Below are 16,657 nucleotides of genomic sequence, written 5' to 3' on the forward strand. Positions count from 1 at the left end.
TTTTGAGAAGCACCTCCGTACTGACCTGCATGCTAACGTCAAAGAACCGACGCTACACAATATTTGAGTGGCCAGACTTTAGACACGAATTAATGTCGACGGGCATTAGGGGCTCTTAATGGAGAAGGTATCTTAACTATCTTGACTCCCTTCCGTTGTATGGCGACTTGGAGTTACACAAATATCTCTCGTAGTTCTGGAGCTGGCTTTGTCTCGTGAAACCAGGGAGATTTTTGCGAAATTATTTTCCGAATATTATAGACGATTAAATTTTTAGCTATCTAGAGACTCTGACAGACCGAATACATGTTCTACATGTAAACAGTTCCTGTGCCTAACCTTAAATGACTTCGATAAACTCAATCTCAAGTCAAAGTAACGTTACTAGTATTTCTTCTAATTATGCTTAGATATAATATGAAAGCCATATGCCAAATTTAGTTACAATTAATCATATTAATTTGGAATAATTATATAAGAAGTGGATTTTATCTCCTTCATTGCTGCATACAGTTTTGATATGCAATGTTGTCATTAGAATTCGCTTCTATTGCTCAAGAAATTTTTAAAGCAGAAAGATCTTTGTATATTAATGATGATATTGTGTGAATTACCAATTAAATTGCCTACATTTAGGGGCATTTTCATTGCCACGTTATTGAAAGATAATAACAGAAATTTATTTCCGATCTAAGCGACGATACATCCTTCATAGAAATTATACAGTACTCATGTATTTAACATTTTGCAATTACTTACCGATTACCCCAATCGATGCGCGAAACCACCAATGTTTGCAATTCCAATGTTTGATCCTGCGTCAGTGTGGCACCTAACAGCTCGCGTCGGCACTCCAAGATGGATAACATTACCTTGCGTAATGTGTGGAATTTGTAAGTTTCTCGATCCTTTAGATCAAATACATAAACAAAACAACATTATTACATAATTTTAGTTTTTTGTTTTATGCATTTCATTGTACAAACCACATAGAGTTTCTTCCATATTTCCGACCATTCGCGCAGCACTTGTGTACATTCGGCGACAACTGGATCGATTTTCGAAAGATCCTTAATGTGTATATAGGTTTTGGGAAAGATGCCGACAGCGCGTGACTTGCGCGCACACGTGCCACGAAACCAGTTTTTGCATTCTTCCAGAATTTCAACGGAATCGCCCACGTCGAGCGGCAGACCATAACGGACATCACCATGCCAATTGTGTATGGCTGTAAGAAGAGAAAGAGGTTGATTTATATTAAAATGTTGGAAATTTATTTTACTTTAACTTGAAACTTTGTACAAAATCATCTAATAATATTGGTTTGTAATATATTAAGAGAGTCGCAAAATGCTTCATAGAAGTTTTTATTATGGACAAAATCCACTTTCTGGGTATTGGACCAAACTAATATTTTCTAGGAAATTGAGTCATACGTAAAAAAATTGCATACTCCGTTTTTCGAAGTTAGCTTCCCAAATCGAAATTATTGGAAGTCCGAAAAAAGGACTTTTGAACAAAATATTATTCATTACAGGACATAACTACTATGACTCAATCCCCGGAAAAGAAAAGTTTGGTCCATTCCTAGCTGAGTGTTGTACAGTGTTATAGAACCGCCAACTGAAATATCACTGAAATACCTATATGAAAAAGACATTGATTTGGAAACCCATACCAAGCTGGAACTGGATGGAATTGATGTTCTGTGAGGAAGAACGACAAAGCAGATACAGATGATGTACCGAGTGTGTTGTCTTAAATACTTTTGGGAAAAATTGAAAAAAAGTATTGCAAATACAGCAGTTTTCCGAAATAACGAATATTCGTTTTCACGAAAACCGCTTATAACGAACAAGCAAATTTGTTACATTGAGTACCTTAACACGTTGACTGCCAACTACGAGATAACTCGTAGTATGATTTCCCTTCCAGGAAGCCAACTACGAGTTATCTCGTACTACCTAAAACTACCACTTTTTGTGTAGCTACGAGTAAAACCGTATTATAATAGTGTTAGTGGTGTTAGTATCGATAAATGGCTTCTAGGAAAATAAAAAAAAATTGGGTTTGGCTTCGGTGAGCTTTTTTTATTAAAAAAAAATTATGCAAAAATTCATTCAATATAATGGAAAAACAAGTAAGGAAGGGCTAAGTTCGGGTGTAACCGAACATTTTATACTCTCGCAATTTATTTATTTAACTTTATTTATATTATATAATGCACAATTTTACCCACATATTCGTCCGATATATGGTTTAAAGTCCATTGAAAGTTGGAAACCCTAATATTAGGTTAGAAGCACCGAGGTCCTCGTGTTCGATATATGGGGCCTTAAAAACCTATGGTCCGATATCGGCGATTTTTAGAATGGGGCTGCCACACTATTAACATAGTATTTATGCAAAGTTCTGCACCGATATCTTCACTAGTACTTACTTTATATATTGTAAAGTAAACGATTCAGATTGTCTTCAAAGTTCTGGTATATAGGAATTAGGCGTGGTTGTAAAGCGATTTGACCTATTTTCACAACATATCATTGGGATGTAAGAAAACTGTTACAAACCAAGTTTCATTGAAATCGGTCGAGTAGTTCCTGAGATATGGTTTTTGACCCATAAGTGGGCGACGCCACGCCCATTTTCCATTTTGTAAAATAATCTGAGTGCTGCTTTCATCTGCCATTTCTTATGTGAAATTTAGTGTTTCTGACGTTTTTCGTTAATGAGTTAACCCACTTTTAATAATTTTCAACCTAACTTTTGTATGGGAGGTAGGCGTGGTTATGATCCGATTTCTTTTATTTTTGGACTGTATTAGGAAGTGGCTGAAAAAAACGACTGCAGAAAGTTTGATTTATATAGCTCTATTGGTTTCCGAGATATGTACAAAAAACTTAGTAGGGGGCGGGGCCACGCCCACTTCCTCAAAAAAATTACATCCAAATATGCCCCTTCGTAGTACGATCCTTCATACCAAATTTTATTTCCATAGCTTTATTTATGGCTTAGTTATGGCACTTTATGTGTTTTCGGTTTTCACCATTTTGTGGGCGTGGCAGTGGTCCGATTTTGCTCATTTTCGAAATAGCCTTTGGTGCCAAGGAACGCGTGTTCCAAATTTCATCAAGATATCTCAATTTTTACTCAAGTTACAGCTTGCACAGACGGACGGACGGACGGACAGACAGACATTCGGATTTGAACTCCACTCGTCACCCTGATCACTTTGGTATATATGACTCTATATCTAACTCGTTTAGTTTTAGGTGTTACAAACAACCGTTATGTGAACAAAACTATAATACTCTCTTTAGCAACATTTGTTGCGAGAGTTTAATTAACTCAAATACAGTAAATAAAGCAATATATTATTATTTGTGGTAGTTTTTAAAACAATTTTCCACACAAAGGTATTGGGTTCTTGATAATTATAACAGTAATTTTAGAGAATGTTTATAAATCTAAAAAGAAAGAAAATAATAATAAAATTATGATAATTTTAATAAATAATAATAACTATAAAACAAAATACTATAGAAAGCAAAAATGATGTTTTTTTAGGAAAAAAGGACCTACCTACTACGAGATAATTCGTAGCGTTCTTTCCCAGACGCCAACTACGAGATAACTCGTAGGTCCTTTTTCTCATCAAAAAAACATCATTTTTGACTTTTGATGATACCAATGATCTAGAAATAGAGTTTTTAGTAATATAATGTGAAAAAATCAAAATGTCATTTTTGGTCAGTTTTCAGAAAAAATTAAAAAGAAATGTGCAAATTGAAAAAATGTTGAAATTTATAAAAAAAACTTAAAATTATTGATCAGCATGAAATAGAAGTATAAGTGTCAGAATAAGTGAAAGAATTTATTGGATTTAAATTGTTTTGTTATGGTTTTTCATTTTTTAACAAATAATTAATAAAACAATTTATTAAACTGCAATTTACGGATATTTAACTCATTTTTATTGATAAAAATATCTCTAAGTGAGTACTCGAATTAACGAAAAATTCGATATAGCGAACATGCCTGACAATTAATGTGTTCGTTATTTCGGAAAACTACTGTATTGGAAATAAGGTTATATTTAGTGTTATATAGTTTTTAAAGTTCTCCATTAACGAACTGGGTCGGAAGTAGAGCTACGCGAAGAGTGATATCCAAGAGAGACAAATTGAACTACTAATGAGAACGTTAATATGTCTGGATCTGCTATTATTGTAAAACTTAGCGTTAGCGTTTTGAAACTCATTCAACAGAAACAGTAGAATATATTGAAGATGAAATATGGTAGTACACATTGTCTAGAATGAACATAGGATAGCATGTTATCTGGCCATGGAATTATTTGAATAATTTTTTTTAGTAACATAGAAGTCAAACTAAGTATACTAGATTAGTTCAGTTCCTCATAGTAGCTATAAAATAAAGTTGGGGTAAAGGGTTTTAAATCTAATGCGAGAAATGCACTCAATGCTAACATAACTTTTTCAATCTATTTAATAGGATATTCATTCATAAACTTGTATAAATACGTAATTATTTCAGTGCCCTTGCACACTTCCTTCCTTTGTTATTATAACTTTTTTATAAATATTTCACTCACTTATACAAATCTACAGTCCACTTAAGTAGATATACATGTGTATGTACATACTGCACTGCGTTTTGTAAATAGTCAGCTTTATTATAATTTTGGTTCAACGCTCCGATAAAATAAACGCACATTAACTACAAACTTACATACAAACATATATACATATTTATATCATTTACATTCTGCCTGAATGAAGCTGCGATTACAAAGCGTATACGCCGCATGGCGCCTACTGACAGCTTAGTCATTGCAACGCGGCTCAAAGTGCACAAATTACAAAACAGATGCAGCGAAATGTGGAAGTGTCAATATGGTGATGTGGTATATGAATATTCATGCGTTTGCTCGTACATACAAAATAGTGGGTGTGTATGGCTGAGCCGTTATCTGAACTAAACGTGTGAGTGAGCTTTGGCAATGACACTATTCCGGAAAACCTCAACAATCGATTAGTGAATAAGCTGAATGGATGCAGTCAGGCATAGCGCTTTTATACAATAATTTAATGGTTTTTATTTAATATTTTCTATAAAAATATCTGGCAACTTTAGGGATTATACTTTTTTTTTGCATTATTCTCGTCATATTGTCGATATTTATAGTCGAATCTTAAAGTATGACACATGGTTGTTTTCGTCTGGATAAGACACTTTTTGCTACTTGCTGATATTGAAATAGTACATATGTTGGGCGATAAGAATTGAAATGTGGCGCCAAATTTTTTCGTCTCGAAACTAACACAGAGCAATGGAATATTATAAAAATCAGTAGGACTTTTGTTATTTATCGACACGATTTCAGTATTAGCCGGAAATGAAATGAAATTTAAGGAGACAATTTTTCGATATCGTTTCTGTGAGATTTTAAAGACATTCCACTCTTTCGAGTATACAAAAAGTTAACGAGTCGATACAATCTATAATCAGACGACAACTTTGCAATTTTTGGCTACAATAGTTATATGCAGAAGCATACTTAAGGGTGATGATATCAATAAAAAAATTTAATCATAAATTGCTTCCTTAACATGTCTAGAATACGGTGATTTTTATAAATTTGAAGTCGTTTTAAAGATACAGCAGTTAGAAGAAGATGCTGTTCAAAGCGCCCAGCTGAAAATGTTTTCTAAAAATTATGTTTTACAAACTTTCCTCCATCGTATCTCAAATACGACTTTACCGAATTACATGAAATTTGTAGGGTACATTCGGATCGCCCTACTATTATTTAAGGATTCCAAAAACTTTGCTTTTTTATAGCAAAAAAACTATAAAAAACGCTATCAGGTGGAATTGTGGAGGAAGCCCATTTTTTCGAGTCGGAGGTGTTCAGACCTCTGTAACTCATTTTCTACACAATACTTTTAGCTGAAAATTAATATTTATATTGGCGAAATATATGTTAATAAATGATAATAAAATTAAGTCTCAATATATTTACTGGTCGTAGACAAAAATTCTAAAAAATCACTAAAAACAGCTTGATGTGCCAATTTAGTATTATAATATTTTTATATGGGTTGAGATATGAGATCTATAACCTTAATTCGTCACACCAAGTGAATAATATAGAGAGACCGACCGATTAATCGGCCTTGGTATCGGCATCGGCCAGTATCGGCCGATTCTTAGCCGATTCTTTCTACTTCTTTCGGCTTATATTAAAATACATGTTTAGTACTTTTTTGATTTCTTTAAAGCATAAAATTGGCATTCTTCTATTTACCATATAAAACACAGTGATTCACATTTGACTAAACTAATAATTCATCACGATGATAATATAAGTCTAGTATAAAGAAATTCAATAATTGAAGGTTTTATTTAGCACTGCTAGAAAGATAAGATTCGATTCAGTTTGGTTTAACAACTTGTTGAGATTTTGAAGATAATGTTATAAAGCCACTATTTTAGAAGCGTTCATAACTAGGAGAGTCTATTTTTAAAAGTGACAGGATCACGTAATAATCACTTGGTGCTGGGCTGGACTATAAAGTGGATGCAAAACAACCTCCCAAACAAGCTTCCGAAGTTTCTATCGAGTCACTATGTGACGCCTTACACAATGTGAGATATAAATGACAAAAGTCATATCTTTAAAAATAACGGATTCTTTTTACTAGACCTAATATTTTCGAATATTGGCCTTAATGCTCATATTTGTCCTTAAAGTATATTTAATTATATGTAATTATATTGCTGATTCGCTTTGAGAAAACGCGAATAACTCATTTTTCTATCAACATATATCTACTTATTTTGTGATGTCATTTGTCTTTGTTATACTTTCGCAACAAAGTTGCTACGAGAGTCCACATTTGTCCACATAACAGTTGTTTGTAACACCCAAAACTAAACAAGTTAGATATAGGGTTATATATATCAAAATGATCAGGGTGACAAGAAAAGTTCCAATCCGGATGTCTGTCTGTCCGTCCGTCCGTGCAAGCTGTAACTTGAGTAAAAATTGAGATATCTTGATGAAACTTGAAAGACGTATTTCTTGGCACCATAAGAAGGTTAAGTTCGAAAATGGGCGTAATCGGACCACTGCCACACAGTCAAAAATGGACAGACAGACACAGTCCAAAAATGGAGGAAATCGGATTGTAACCACGCCCACCTCCCATACAAAGGTTATGTTGAAAACTACTAAAAGTGAGTTAACTCACTAACGAAAAACGCCAGAAACACTAAATTTCACATAAGAAATGGCAGATGGAAGCTGCACTCAGATTTTTTTACAAAATGAAAAATGGGCGTGGCATCGCCCACTTATGGGTCAAAAACCATATCTCAGGAACTACTCGACCGATTTCAATGAAACTTGGTTTGTAATAGTTTCCTTACATCCCAATGATATGTTGCGAAAATAGGCCAAATCGCTTTACAACCACGCCTAATTCCTATATACCAGAACTTTGAAGACGATCTGAAACGTTTACTTTACAATATATAAAGTAAGCACTAGTGAAGATATCGATGCAGAACTTTGCACAAATACTACGTATATAGTGTGGCAGCCCCATTCTAAAAATCGTCGAAATCGGACCATAGGTTTTCAAGGCCCCATATATCGAACATTAGGACCTCTGTGCTTCTTACCTAATATTAGGGTTTCCAACTTTCAATGGACTTTATACAATATATATGACGAATATATGGGTCAAATTGTGTATTATATAATGTAAATAAAGTTAAATAAATAAATTGCGAGAGTATAAAATGTTCGGTTACACCCGAACTTAGCCCTTCCTTACTTGTTTTTCTTTTGTTACTATACTAATTTACTAAATAAAGTTGTTGATGAAAGAATTGGCATCGGCATCGGCCAAAAATTTGGTATCGGTCGGGCACTAGAATAATATTCAAGTTGTTTGGTTTTGAAAAATATTTGATTTTATTTTTCCTTTTTTTGTGTTTCCTTCCACTTCGTTTATAATAAAAAGACCACAAATAAATGCTTCTAATTATATATTGATCTCTTATTATCATATTCTTTTTAGAATAAACTGCTCGAATCCATGCATATATAACTCTACTAATTTCAGTGTCAGTTCAAGCTAAATATAGAATTTTTTTATAAAAGGAAAAAGCCTCAATGTACTGAGATCTTTATGTATATTATATTTAGAGACTTCTAATTAAAAAGGAGCGGTGCCATTATCAAGGTCACATTTATCAACTAACCCATATGGATTATTTTTATAACACCCTCACAACCGAATTGCTTGGCGCTATTCTTTAGATAATTATTGTTATTATTTAAGCTTGTAAAAGGTGGTGAAATTTAATGTTCTTAGGGACTTTAGTGCTACTAGTGCTATTTAGTACTAATACTGCGAATGTTTTTAACATATTTTAGTACAGTAGTAGTAGTATTTATTCCACACTTCACTACAAAACTGGTAATCTTCTGATAAAATATGTTAGTCAACGTTATGGAAAATGTTGACGTTATTTCCTTAAGCTTTTCTTGGAAAAATTAAATACATATTTAATGTTTTATGTAATTCATTTTTTATAAACCTCAAACAAAGCAATGGACCCAAGCTAACAACTAAGTACACTTGTATTTGTACGTATATAATATTGGAATTACCATTAGAAGGAAGTCATAGTCACTTTCATAGAAGTAGTACCCTTATAGAAAGCTGAGCCAGCGATAATTATAGCTATGTAAACGATTGCGAAAAGCTGTTTGCTGCAAGCAATTTATTGCATTCAATGGAACATTTAACAAGTAATAAATGATGTGGTGCATAAATTTGAAATGAGCTTGGCGAAAAGTGGGCGCCAGGATGTCAATGTGCGGGTGTAGTAAGACAGAATTTACTATTTAATATTTATTTACGCAAACCGACAGGTATTTACATGCATAATAGGTGCTTGGCAGTAGCGGCTTAAAAGCCACAGATATATATATTAGGTGTAGATATCTAAATGGGTGTGTGTGTGTGCAGACGGAAAGTGATTTTTTAGCATATTCTTTGTCGAGCTAAAACTTCTTTGCAGCGTTGCCAATTATGGATTCAAAGCGCATACGCGTCATTGGCAACTGCAATCAGCAAATCCAGCGCAAAATAAATGCAAAGGAACGCAAAATGCAAAAAAAGGCAAAAACAACAACAACAAAAAGTGCACAGAAGAAATGCAAAGCAACGGAGCAGCCGTGCAAATGATATGCCAGCCGAGAAGCAGCAAATAAAACTCCGTGGAGTGCCATAAAGCACACTCAGGCAGACACACACGCACACACCCACACACAGAGTTGCACTTGCATGCTTCATGCGCTTGCAGAGCCAGGAAGATATATAAAAAAAATATTGTAAAACGGCGGGAAGTGCAGATAAAAGGCTGCCAAGCAACTCGGCCGTCAGGCAGTCAGGCAGCCGGCAATCGTCGAGGCAAAGCAGCAACATTTAGTGCTGTGAACAAAAACAAAGCCGACAAGCTTACGACAGAAAGCGAGATAGAAATGGAAAGAAATAAAAAGCGCAAAGGAAAACAAAATAAAATTAAATAAAATAAAAATAAAAAAGTGGAAAAAATATGCGGTTTCCTGTTTTGGAACGAGCGCACTTGCCGTCACTCAGCCAGCCAGTCAGCGTGCCAGCGAGCCAGACGGACAGAGCCGCACCAGCTTTTGGCACCAGGCGAAGAGAATCGCCATTCCCAGCTGGTTGGCGATATGGGCTTGGCAAGCAGCTTTGGCACCGCTTCACAGTCGCTACACAGTAGAGTGTTCTCCAGGCAAAAGACACGAGGCACACAGTAGCCGCTTTGACGTTGACGCTGGCGCTGCTGCTGACGGACAGTGAGGTGTTTACTAAGAAGACAGCCGGCAGACAGACACACAGACAGACATACAGACATATTTAATGATATTAAAATGTTTTATAGCTCTTTTATTGTTAAACTAATAGCGGCATGAGTTAATTTTAAGCATGAGAAATTAAATAAACGGAAAATAATGCGATATTACGAAGAATAAATTAAATTTGAATATTTGAATATTTTAAATTTTCTGTAAAAATTATTAAAATGTAAGAAACAAATTGAGTAGCTTCACGACATCAGGTATACATTTACATAGTTTAGCTTATTAAATAAAAATTAATATTACTTCCAAAATATGACTATATTTACTAATACATACATACGTATATATTAATTAAAAAATTTCTAAAATTAAAATTTGCCTACATTTTTGTTAAATAAATATATTAATTTATGTATTATTATTTATTTATAATTTTTCAGGAGTTTTCGCGTGTTTCCCAACATGAGCTGTAATATATTTTTCGAACTTCATTTAAGGGGCTATACCAGTCTGACACTTTTCAAAAATCAGTTTTTTGCTTATTGGATAGTTTACTATACTTTCAAAAATATGCTGTGAAATCGGCAAGGTCATATCTTGAATAGTTTTTGAGTGGCAGTGTTCTGAAAAATGACCGCTCATAGATCATATAAATCGCTAATTGAAGGTTTGAATGCGTTTTTCTCGAACAGACAATTTTCAAAATTGCTGTGATCATAACTCAACGAGAAATTGATCGATAGATTTCAAATCGAAACTGAGTATTCTTGAATATATTTACTATATAATGACCTACGATCTTTTGATTGGTTGAAAATTGTCAATTTGGCATTAAAAACGACTATTTTTGAGAGCTACGCAATTTCTGATATTTTTAAAATCGCGGGTATAAGATATACTTTCTTCTTTAATAACATTTTGAAATTTTTTATTTCAGCTACTTATTCGGCCGGAATCATGTCAGCAGTTGGGAATTTTTTTTTTGCACCTCCGAAGACAGCATATAACACCGTTAGTTTTTAACATTTTTGTAAAAAAATTTTAATATATTGTTAAAAATATACCTTACTATGTTCAAAAAACTTCGAAACATAATTTCTTTAAAAAAAAATTTACGAAAATCGCCCAATTTTTAATAGGTTATTAATAGAGCCTCAAGTGTTAGAGTGAATGATGGGTATATTTCTATGTTAAGAGGTTATAAATTTAATGCGCCGAAATGTAGGCTACAATTTTAAAATAATATATAATAAAAACATTTAAACATTTCTTAAAAATCAAAAGATGACAATTCAATTTTAAGGAATATAGTGTGTGTTACGCCGAATTAGAGTTAATCAGTGAAATTTATGAAGGCAGTTATCTATAGGTGCCTTTAAAATTGATTTATCCCTCTATAAGTGATATTTGTACATCTGAGAGTTAAAAAGGTCGCGATTGAAAATTTGGGTAATATAAAAATATCCGAGTTATATATTCATCATGGAAGTATACTTTGAATAAAAAGTATGGATCACATGAAGTTAAAAATATCTGATCCTGCACTCATCATATAATTTATTTGTTAGCTTGATTGAAATTTTACGAGATATTAAAATATTTTTGTAGAAAATACAAATTTTGTCGATTTTTTCCAAGACGGGGCAATTTGGAGGTATAAGTATAGTAACGAATAATCAGTTTATTTACCTCAAAAATATTTATACGTAATTTTATTTCCTACGAAAAAACTTTCCTCGAATAACTGTTGGACGTTATTTTTCTGAGTCCGCTCTCATCATTTAATTTGTTTACAACACGAGAACACAAAGAGCCTCAACGAAACGCCAACAACGACGAAACAAAGCGAACATGTTACGAGCTTTACGAGTTACATGCATTTGTAGACGAGACATTTCTGTTGTCATTTATTTAATGTGTTTATAATTTAGTGTTGTTTTGAGCTTGAATTGATGCAATTGACGCTTGTGCATTCTACATTGCACTCGATTGCAATCTGGTGTACATATGTACGAACAACTGACGGCTCATCAAGCGCACACATAGGGTAGGTAAAGGCGGGTAGCCAGTCGCTTGTCGGTTGCGTGCCACTGATGGCGTTGCAGTCTTTAATGATTTAAAATTAAACAATGGCACAGCTGATTTAAGGGATAATTGAATGCGGCTTTGTGCGGATTAACAACGATTTAAAATAATAAAAACAAAGTAAAGTGTATTAGTGCCAACTATTCTCTTAATCTTGATGTTATGGACTTTGATGAGGAAAAATCCACGGTATATCCCGATTTCGTAATTTTAGGGTGCTGGTCCTCAATCGTATAAGAGTGAACCTCTGACCTAAGTCTGAACTTGAGATTTATTAAAAAACCAGCTCTACATTAATTAATAATTTATAATATATCTCGTTATATGGTTTTAAAGGTATGATCCTTGCTTAAAGTATTATCCTTGCTTAATTAGATCCGTAACACGAACAAAGACAAATGCTAAATGCAATTTATTCTAATTCTAAAGTTCGCAGGATATTGTCGTGCGGAGCCAAATCTGGAAAATATGCATATGCTGTGACAGCAGCACATACCATAATTCAACCAATTTGGCTGTAACGACGGCAGATGAGTGAGTGGATGCGTATCGACATAGTAGAACTCTATGTATGTTTTGCACTTTCCCAAGTATTTGATGTAGATCAAACCTTGTAAATCGCAGAAAAGCAGTGGTCATCACCTTTCCGGCCGATCTTCACCTTTTTCGGAGCATATTCGTCAGAGGTGGTCCACATCACATCCACATCAAGTAAGAAAGCAGGCGCGTTGTCCATCGTGGAAACATCTTTCTCATGCCCCATATTTTATGCATGATATGAACAAACCGGTTTTTGTCCTACTATCTCAGCTAGATCGCTTATTTTCAATCTATGTGATTGTACACTTTTATATATTATACTTCCTGGTAACCAAATCGCGCGGTCTTACTAAAAACGATGATTTTTGATGGTCGGTATTGAAGAAGATGAGTCTCCGTATACAGTATCCAAGGGCTCTTTGATTTCACTCCGCGATTTCTTGCAATTGAAAAAAACTTTAAACCTGATTCATAATTGTCGTCTACGAGAAGTCTATTGGACAGTGAGGCTAAGTACTTATTGGACCTATTCGGTCTCTTGCTCTTTGCTCTCGGGATGAAGAGCGTAGCGTCTCAGAACGGCAAAGTAATACTCTTTATTGACTATTTGATAATGCAGAAGAAATTTATGCTAAAACAAATTACTGTAGTCGAAGAAAAAGATTAGCTTCACCTTTATTTTCAATCGATTTTCAGTTTGACCTGCATTAATCGATATTCGAAATTTATTTTCGATATTGAGGCCTTTAAGAGCAGCTTTGAGACAATGATATGTACGATTAAACTGGTTTCACTGATTCGGTCCTGCCAGTTGGTTGCTTCAGTTTTGACATTTTTTTGGAGTTTGGCTGGATGCTATCCCACAAATAGATACCGTAAATTTTAAGACCTCTCCAAGTCGTAATATTTTCTTTATTATCTAGCGGAAATTTCATTTTCTAAATAATCGCTCTTTCGATGTCTTTTTTGTTGCGCTGCTAGTTAGGTCACCACACAAGCGCTGTTTGTATGAATGTCATTCTCGTGTACTTCAAAGTTTTAGGTCACTGTTTAGGCCAACTTACTAGCAATAATTAATTTGTTTAGCAAAATAAAAAAGCGTTATATGCAAATATATGCAACAAAAACAAATAATTTCCCACAACGGCTCCACACTGCCAACTCAACAAGGCCTTTTTGCGTAAGCGTCACCGCAAATGTGAAAAGCTAATAACGACGCAAAGGAGGATAAATGCCACCAGCTAGCAGAAAGTGAGTATTTAAGATAATTAAGTGCGTTCCCTAAGTAAAGTGGGTGTGTAATACGCGTACTTAGCGCGTAAGTGAGTGGCAGTGTGCCAAGGGGAAGGGGAACAGGGCGCCAAATGCGGTCGGTAGTCGGTATTTCATAATTAAAACGTACCACTAGCACTAATTGCAACAAGCGGCCGACCGACCAAACGGCTGTGCCACACACACACACACTAACAGGCAATTGTATGGCTTTTTTGTACTATTTCGTGTTGTTGTTGGTTTTTTCTGCATAAAAGCATGCATACATACATAAATATGTGTGGAGAGAGGGCGTAGAGGAATGTAGTGCTTGAGGCCGACTGCATTTTGATGGGGGAGTAGTGATTTGCAAAATATGCGGCTGGCAAAAAGGCGACAACAAGCTTGTCGCACACTTACCAACAACTGGAAAATGACATAAACAACAACAACAACAACAATAGTAATGTGCTGTAAAGTAAAGCAAAGCGCAAGTGGCGCAACTAAAACGCTCCTAAATAGGTCAGTCACATTAAGATAAGGGCATGGTTGTAAGTGCTGTTGTCGCCTTGTTGTTGCTGTTGCTCCTTTTATACATATACATATATGTATATATACATATATATGCAGTTAGTGGTAAAATCGCATTGAAGTGACAGCAGGGGGACAGGGATAGGGCCCAACTGTTATGGCACTCCAGAGCAGTTTTCTCACAAAAAAATAATAAAAATGAAAATAGAAAAAATAATAAACAAATGTGTAAGAGAAAGGACATTCGTTCTCCAGCTTGGTATTTAGTGACAATATGCACAATAGAAAATAACGTGCCACTTCTAAGAGCGCGTACACAAACATACCGACATTGTAAAAAAAGTACCTAAACCCTACAGTGAATAACTCGGTTTGTAGTGGGCGGATGAGTACCACTATTCACTTGACGCACATTTTGTTGCGCCACAAGTGCTCGTGGATATCGTGGGTATTTGCTAGTGTTGCTCCTGCAACAATAACTTGACGAGTGACGAATCGAAGAATCAACTAGTGTAAATCAAATGGAGAGGGGAATAGCTAGGATTATATTCCTCATACTTCATAGTATTGAATTTCACTGGATACTATTTTTGTTATTCCTCGTGTACAGTTTTAAGGGGCACACCTAGTGTAAAATTCATTTTTTTGGTTCATATTCAGATTACACCTTTAAAAATAGCATAGTAAAATTTCAAATCGATATCTCAAATAGTTTTTGAGTTATAGCAATTTAAAGAGCAGCCGCTCGGTAACAGTGAATACGATCATTTTATCTTTAAACTCGTTTTTCTCAACATCATTTTCCGAATTTGCTGCAGTGATTACTCAAAACAAATGATTTTGGGTATTTTTTTTTAAAAAGCCGCCATATTGTCAATTTTTGATTTTTTTTTATCGTAGGTCATTGTACAGACAATATTATCTAGTTTAAGGAGATTTTTTTTAAGATTTCATCCATGGAGAATTCAGCTACATCAAAAACATAGGGCACATAGAGTAAGTTTATGTGTGTGTGGCTGTGTTATGAAAATTTAAATATGTAGCAACGCTTCACCAACATATCTTCAATCGTAAGTCCTTTCTTTGTTTTCATAACTATTTCAATATTTCTTGGATACTATCAATTTCATTGAATCTGAAAAAGAATGGTAGAATCCATCATAAAACATACTTATCTTTTAAACTATTGAAAACACTAAGAAAGCCTAGCTCTACGATCGAGAAAGCTGCTATCAGACTCAGGGAAGTTAGTCCTGGGCACCGAAGAATCTTCGCACACTTCGACCAACACTCTCTGAGTTCACTATCTCTCTGAGTCTAGTCCTGGGAACGACTTCTCTACTCTTATTCCTTTGAAGAAGGTTTGGGTGGGAAGGAGTCACTTTTTACACAATGACTGTTCCTCATAATCTAAGTGTGTTTCCCTCAGGGGTGCAGTCAAACAACCTAACCCGGCTTTGAATGATATGAGAATATTTTATATTTCAAAACGGTATGGTAACCCTGTGAAATCCATTTAATGGAAATATTTTATATGTCGCGGAAATAATTGTAAATTAATTAGCTTGCCTCCCGATCCGGTTATTAGTATACCAAATACTTCTGATCTTTTTGGTTCCGAAAATTACTACAGCTATGGATCTATGGGTAAACATATATCGCCGAGATCGTCTATTACACAACATTCAATTTGATTATTTTCTATACAAGGTAAGCATCTTGAAAAGCGGAATAGTCGACATGACTCTACCTCGTCGTCTTCCAAATAACTGTAACAGCGAACATTTACTGTATAATATAAAATTGCAAAAGTTTAAAGCTATTTCAACCCTATTCCTCATCTGAAGGAATGAGACGAGAACCCTTCACTTGTAAGATTATGAGCCTTGCAGTTCCCATGCAATACGATATGATCGGGAACCCATATGCGTTTTATCACAAATACGATCGATGTAATTCAAAATGGGGATATCCTTAACTAACTTCCATTTCGGTTAGTGACCTCAGGGTCAAGCTAAGATGTAAAGATGTCAAGAATTAAATTTTTGAAAATCGTAGATTTATTAAGTTTTGACCTCTTTTGAAAAGAGATATGTATAGTTAAAATCTAGCTTACTGACTTGCTTCTTCTACAAAATGTTAATTCAAGCAGTGGACTTAGTAATTATTAAAGCTGGAAAGATAACTCGTTAAAGATGACAAACTAATTGTGTTTATGAATATAAAGGATTTCGCCGTTCAATGACGCTTTCATTAAATCTTCCCGATTTAGTATTCTGTAACTATTTTCTCTATCGTTGATGTCTACGGAGAAATGCCTTA

General features: G+C 34.6%; 1 protein-coding gene across 2 annotated transcripts in view; it reads right to left on the reverse strand.

Moving 5' to 3' along the window:
* Positions 1-16,657, reverse strand: part of LOC105213561 (dedicator of cytokinesis protein 3) — a 77,874-nt gene that overhangs the window by 38,925 nt on the left and 22,292 nt on the right. For both annotated transcript variants that reach the window (XM_011186474.3, XM_011186475.3), the window contains exons 2-3: positions 987-1,228; positions 760-908 (exon numbers count right to left, since the gene is read on the reverse strand). In XM_011186474.3, coding sequence (XP_011184776.2) covers positions 760-908; positions 987-1,228 — 391 coding nt within the window. The remainder of the gene's footprint in view (positions 1-759; positions 909-986; positions 1,229-16,657) is intronic.

This window comes from Zeugodacus cucurbitae, chromosome 2, assembly GCF_028554725.1.
Source record: "Zeugodacus cucurbitae isolate PBARC_wt_2022May chromosome 2, idZeuCucr1.2, whole genome shotgun sequence".
Classification (NCBI taxonomy): Eukaryota; Metazoa; Arthropoda; class Insecta; order Diptera; family Tephritidae; genus Zeugodacus; species Zeugodacus cucurbitae.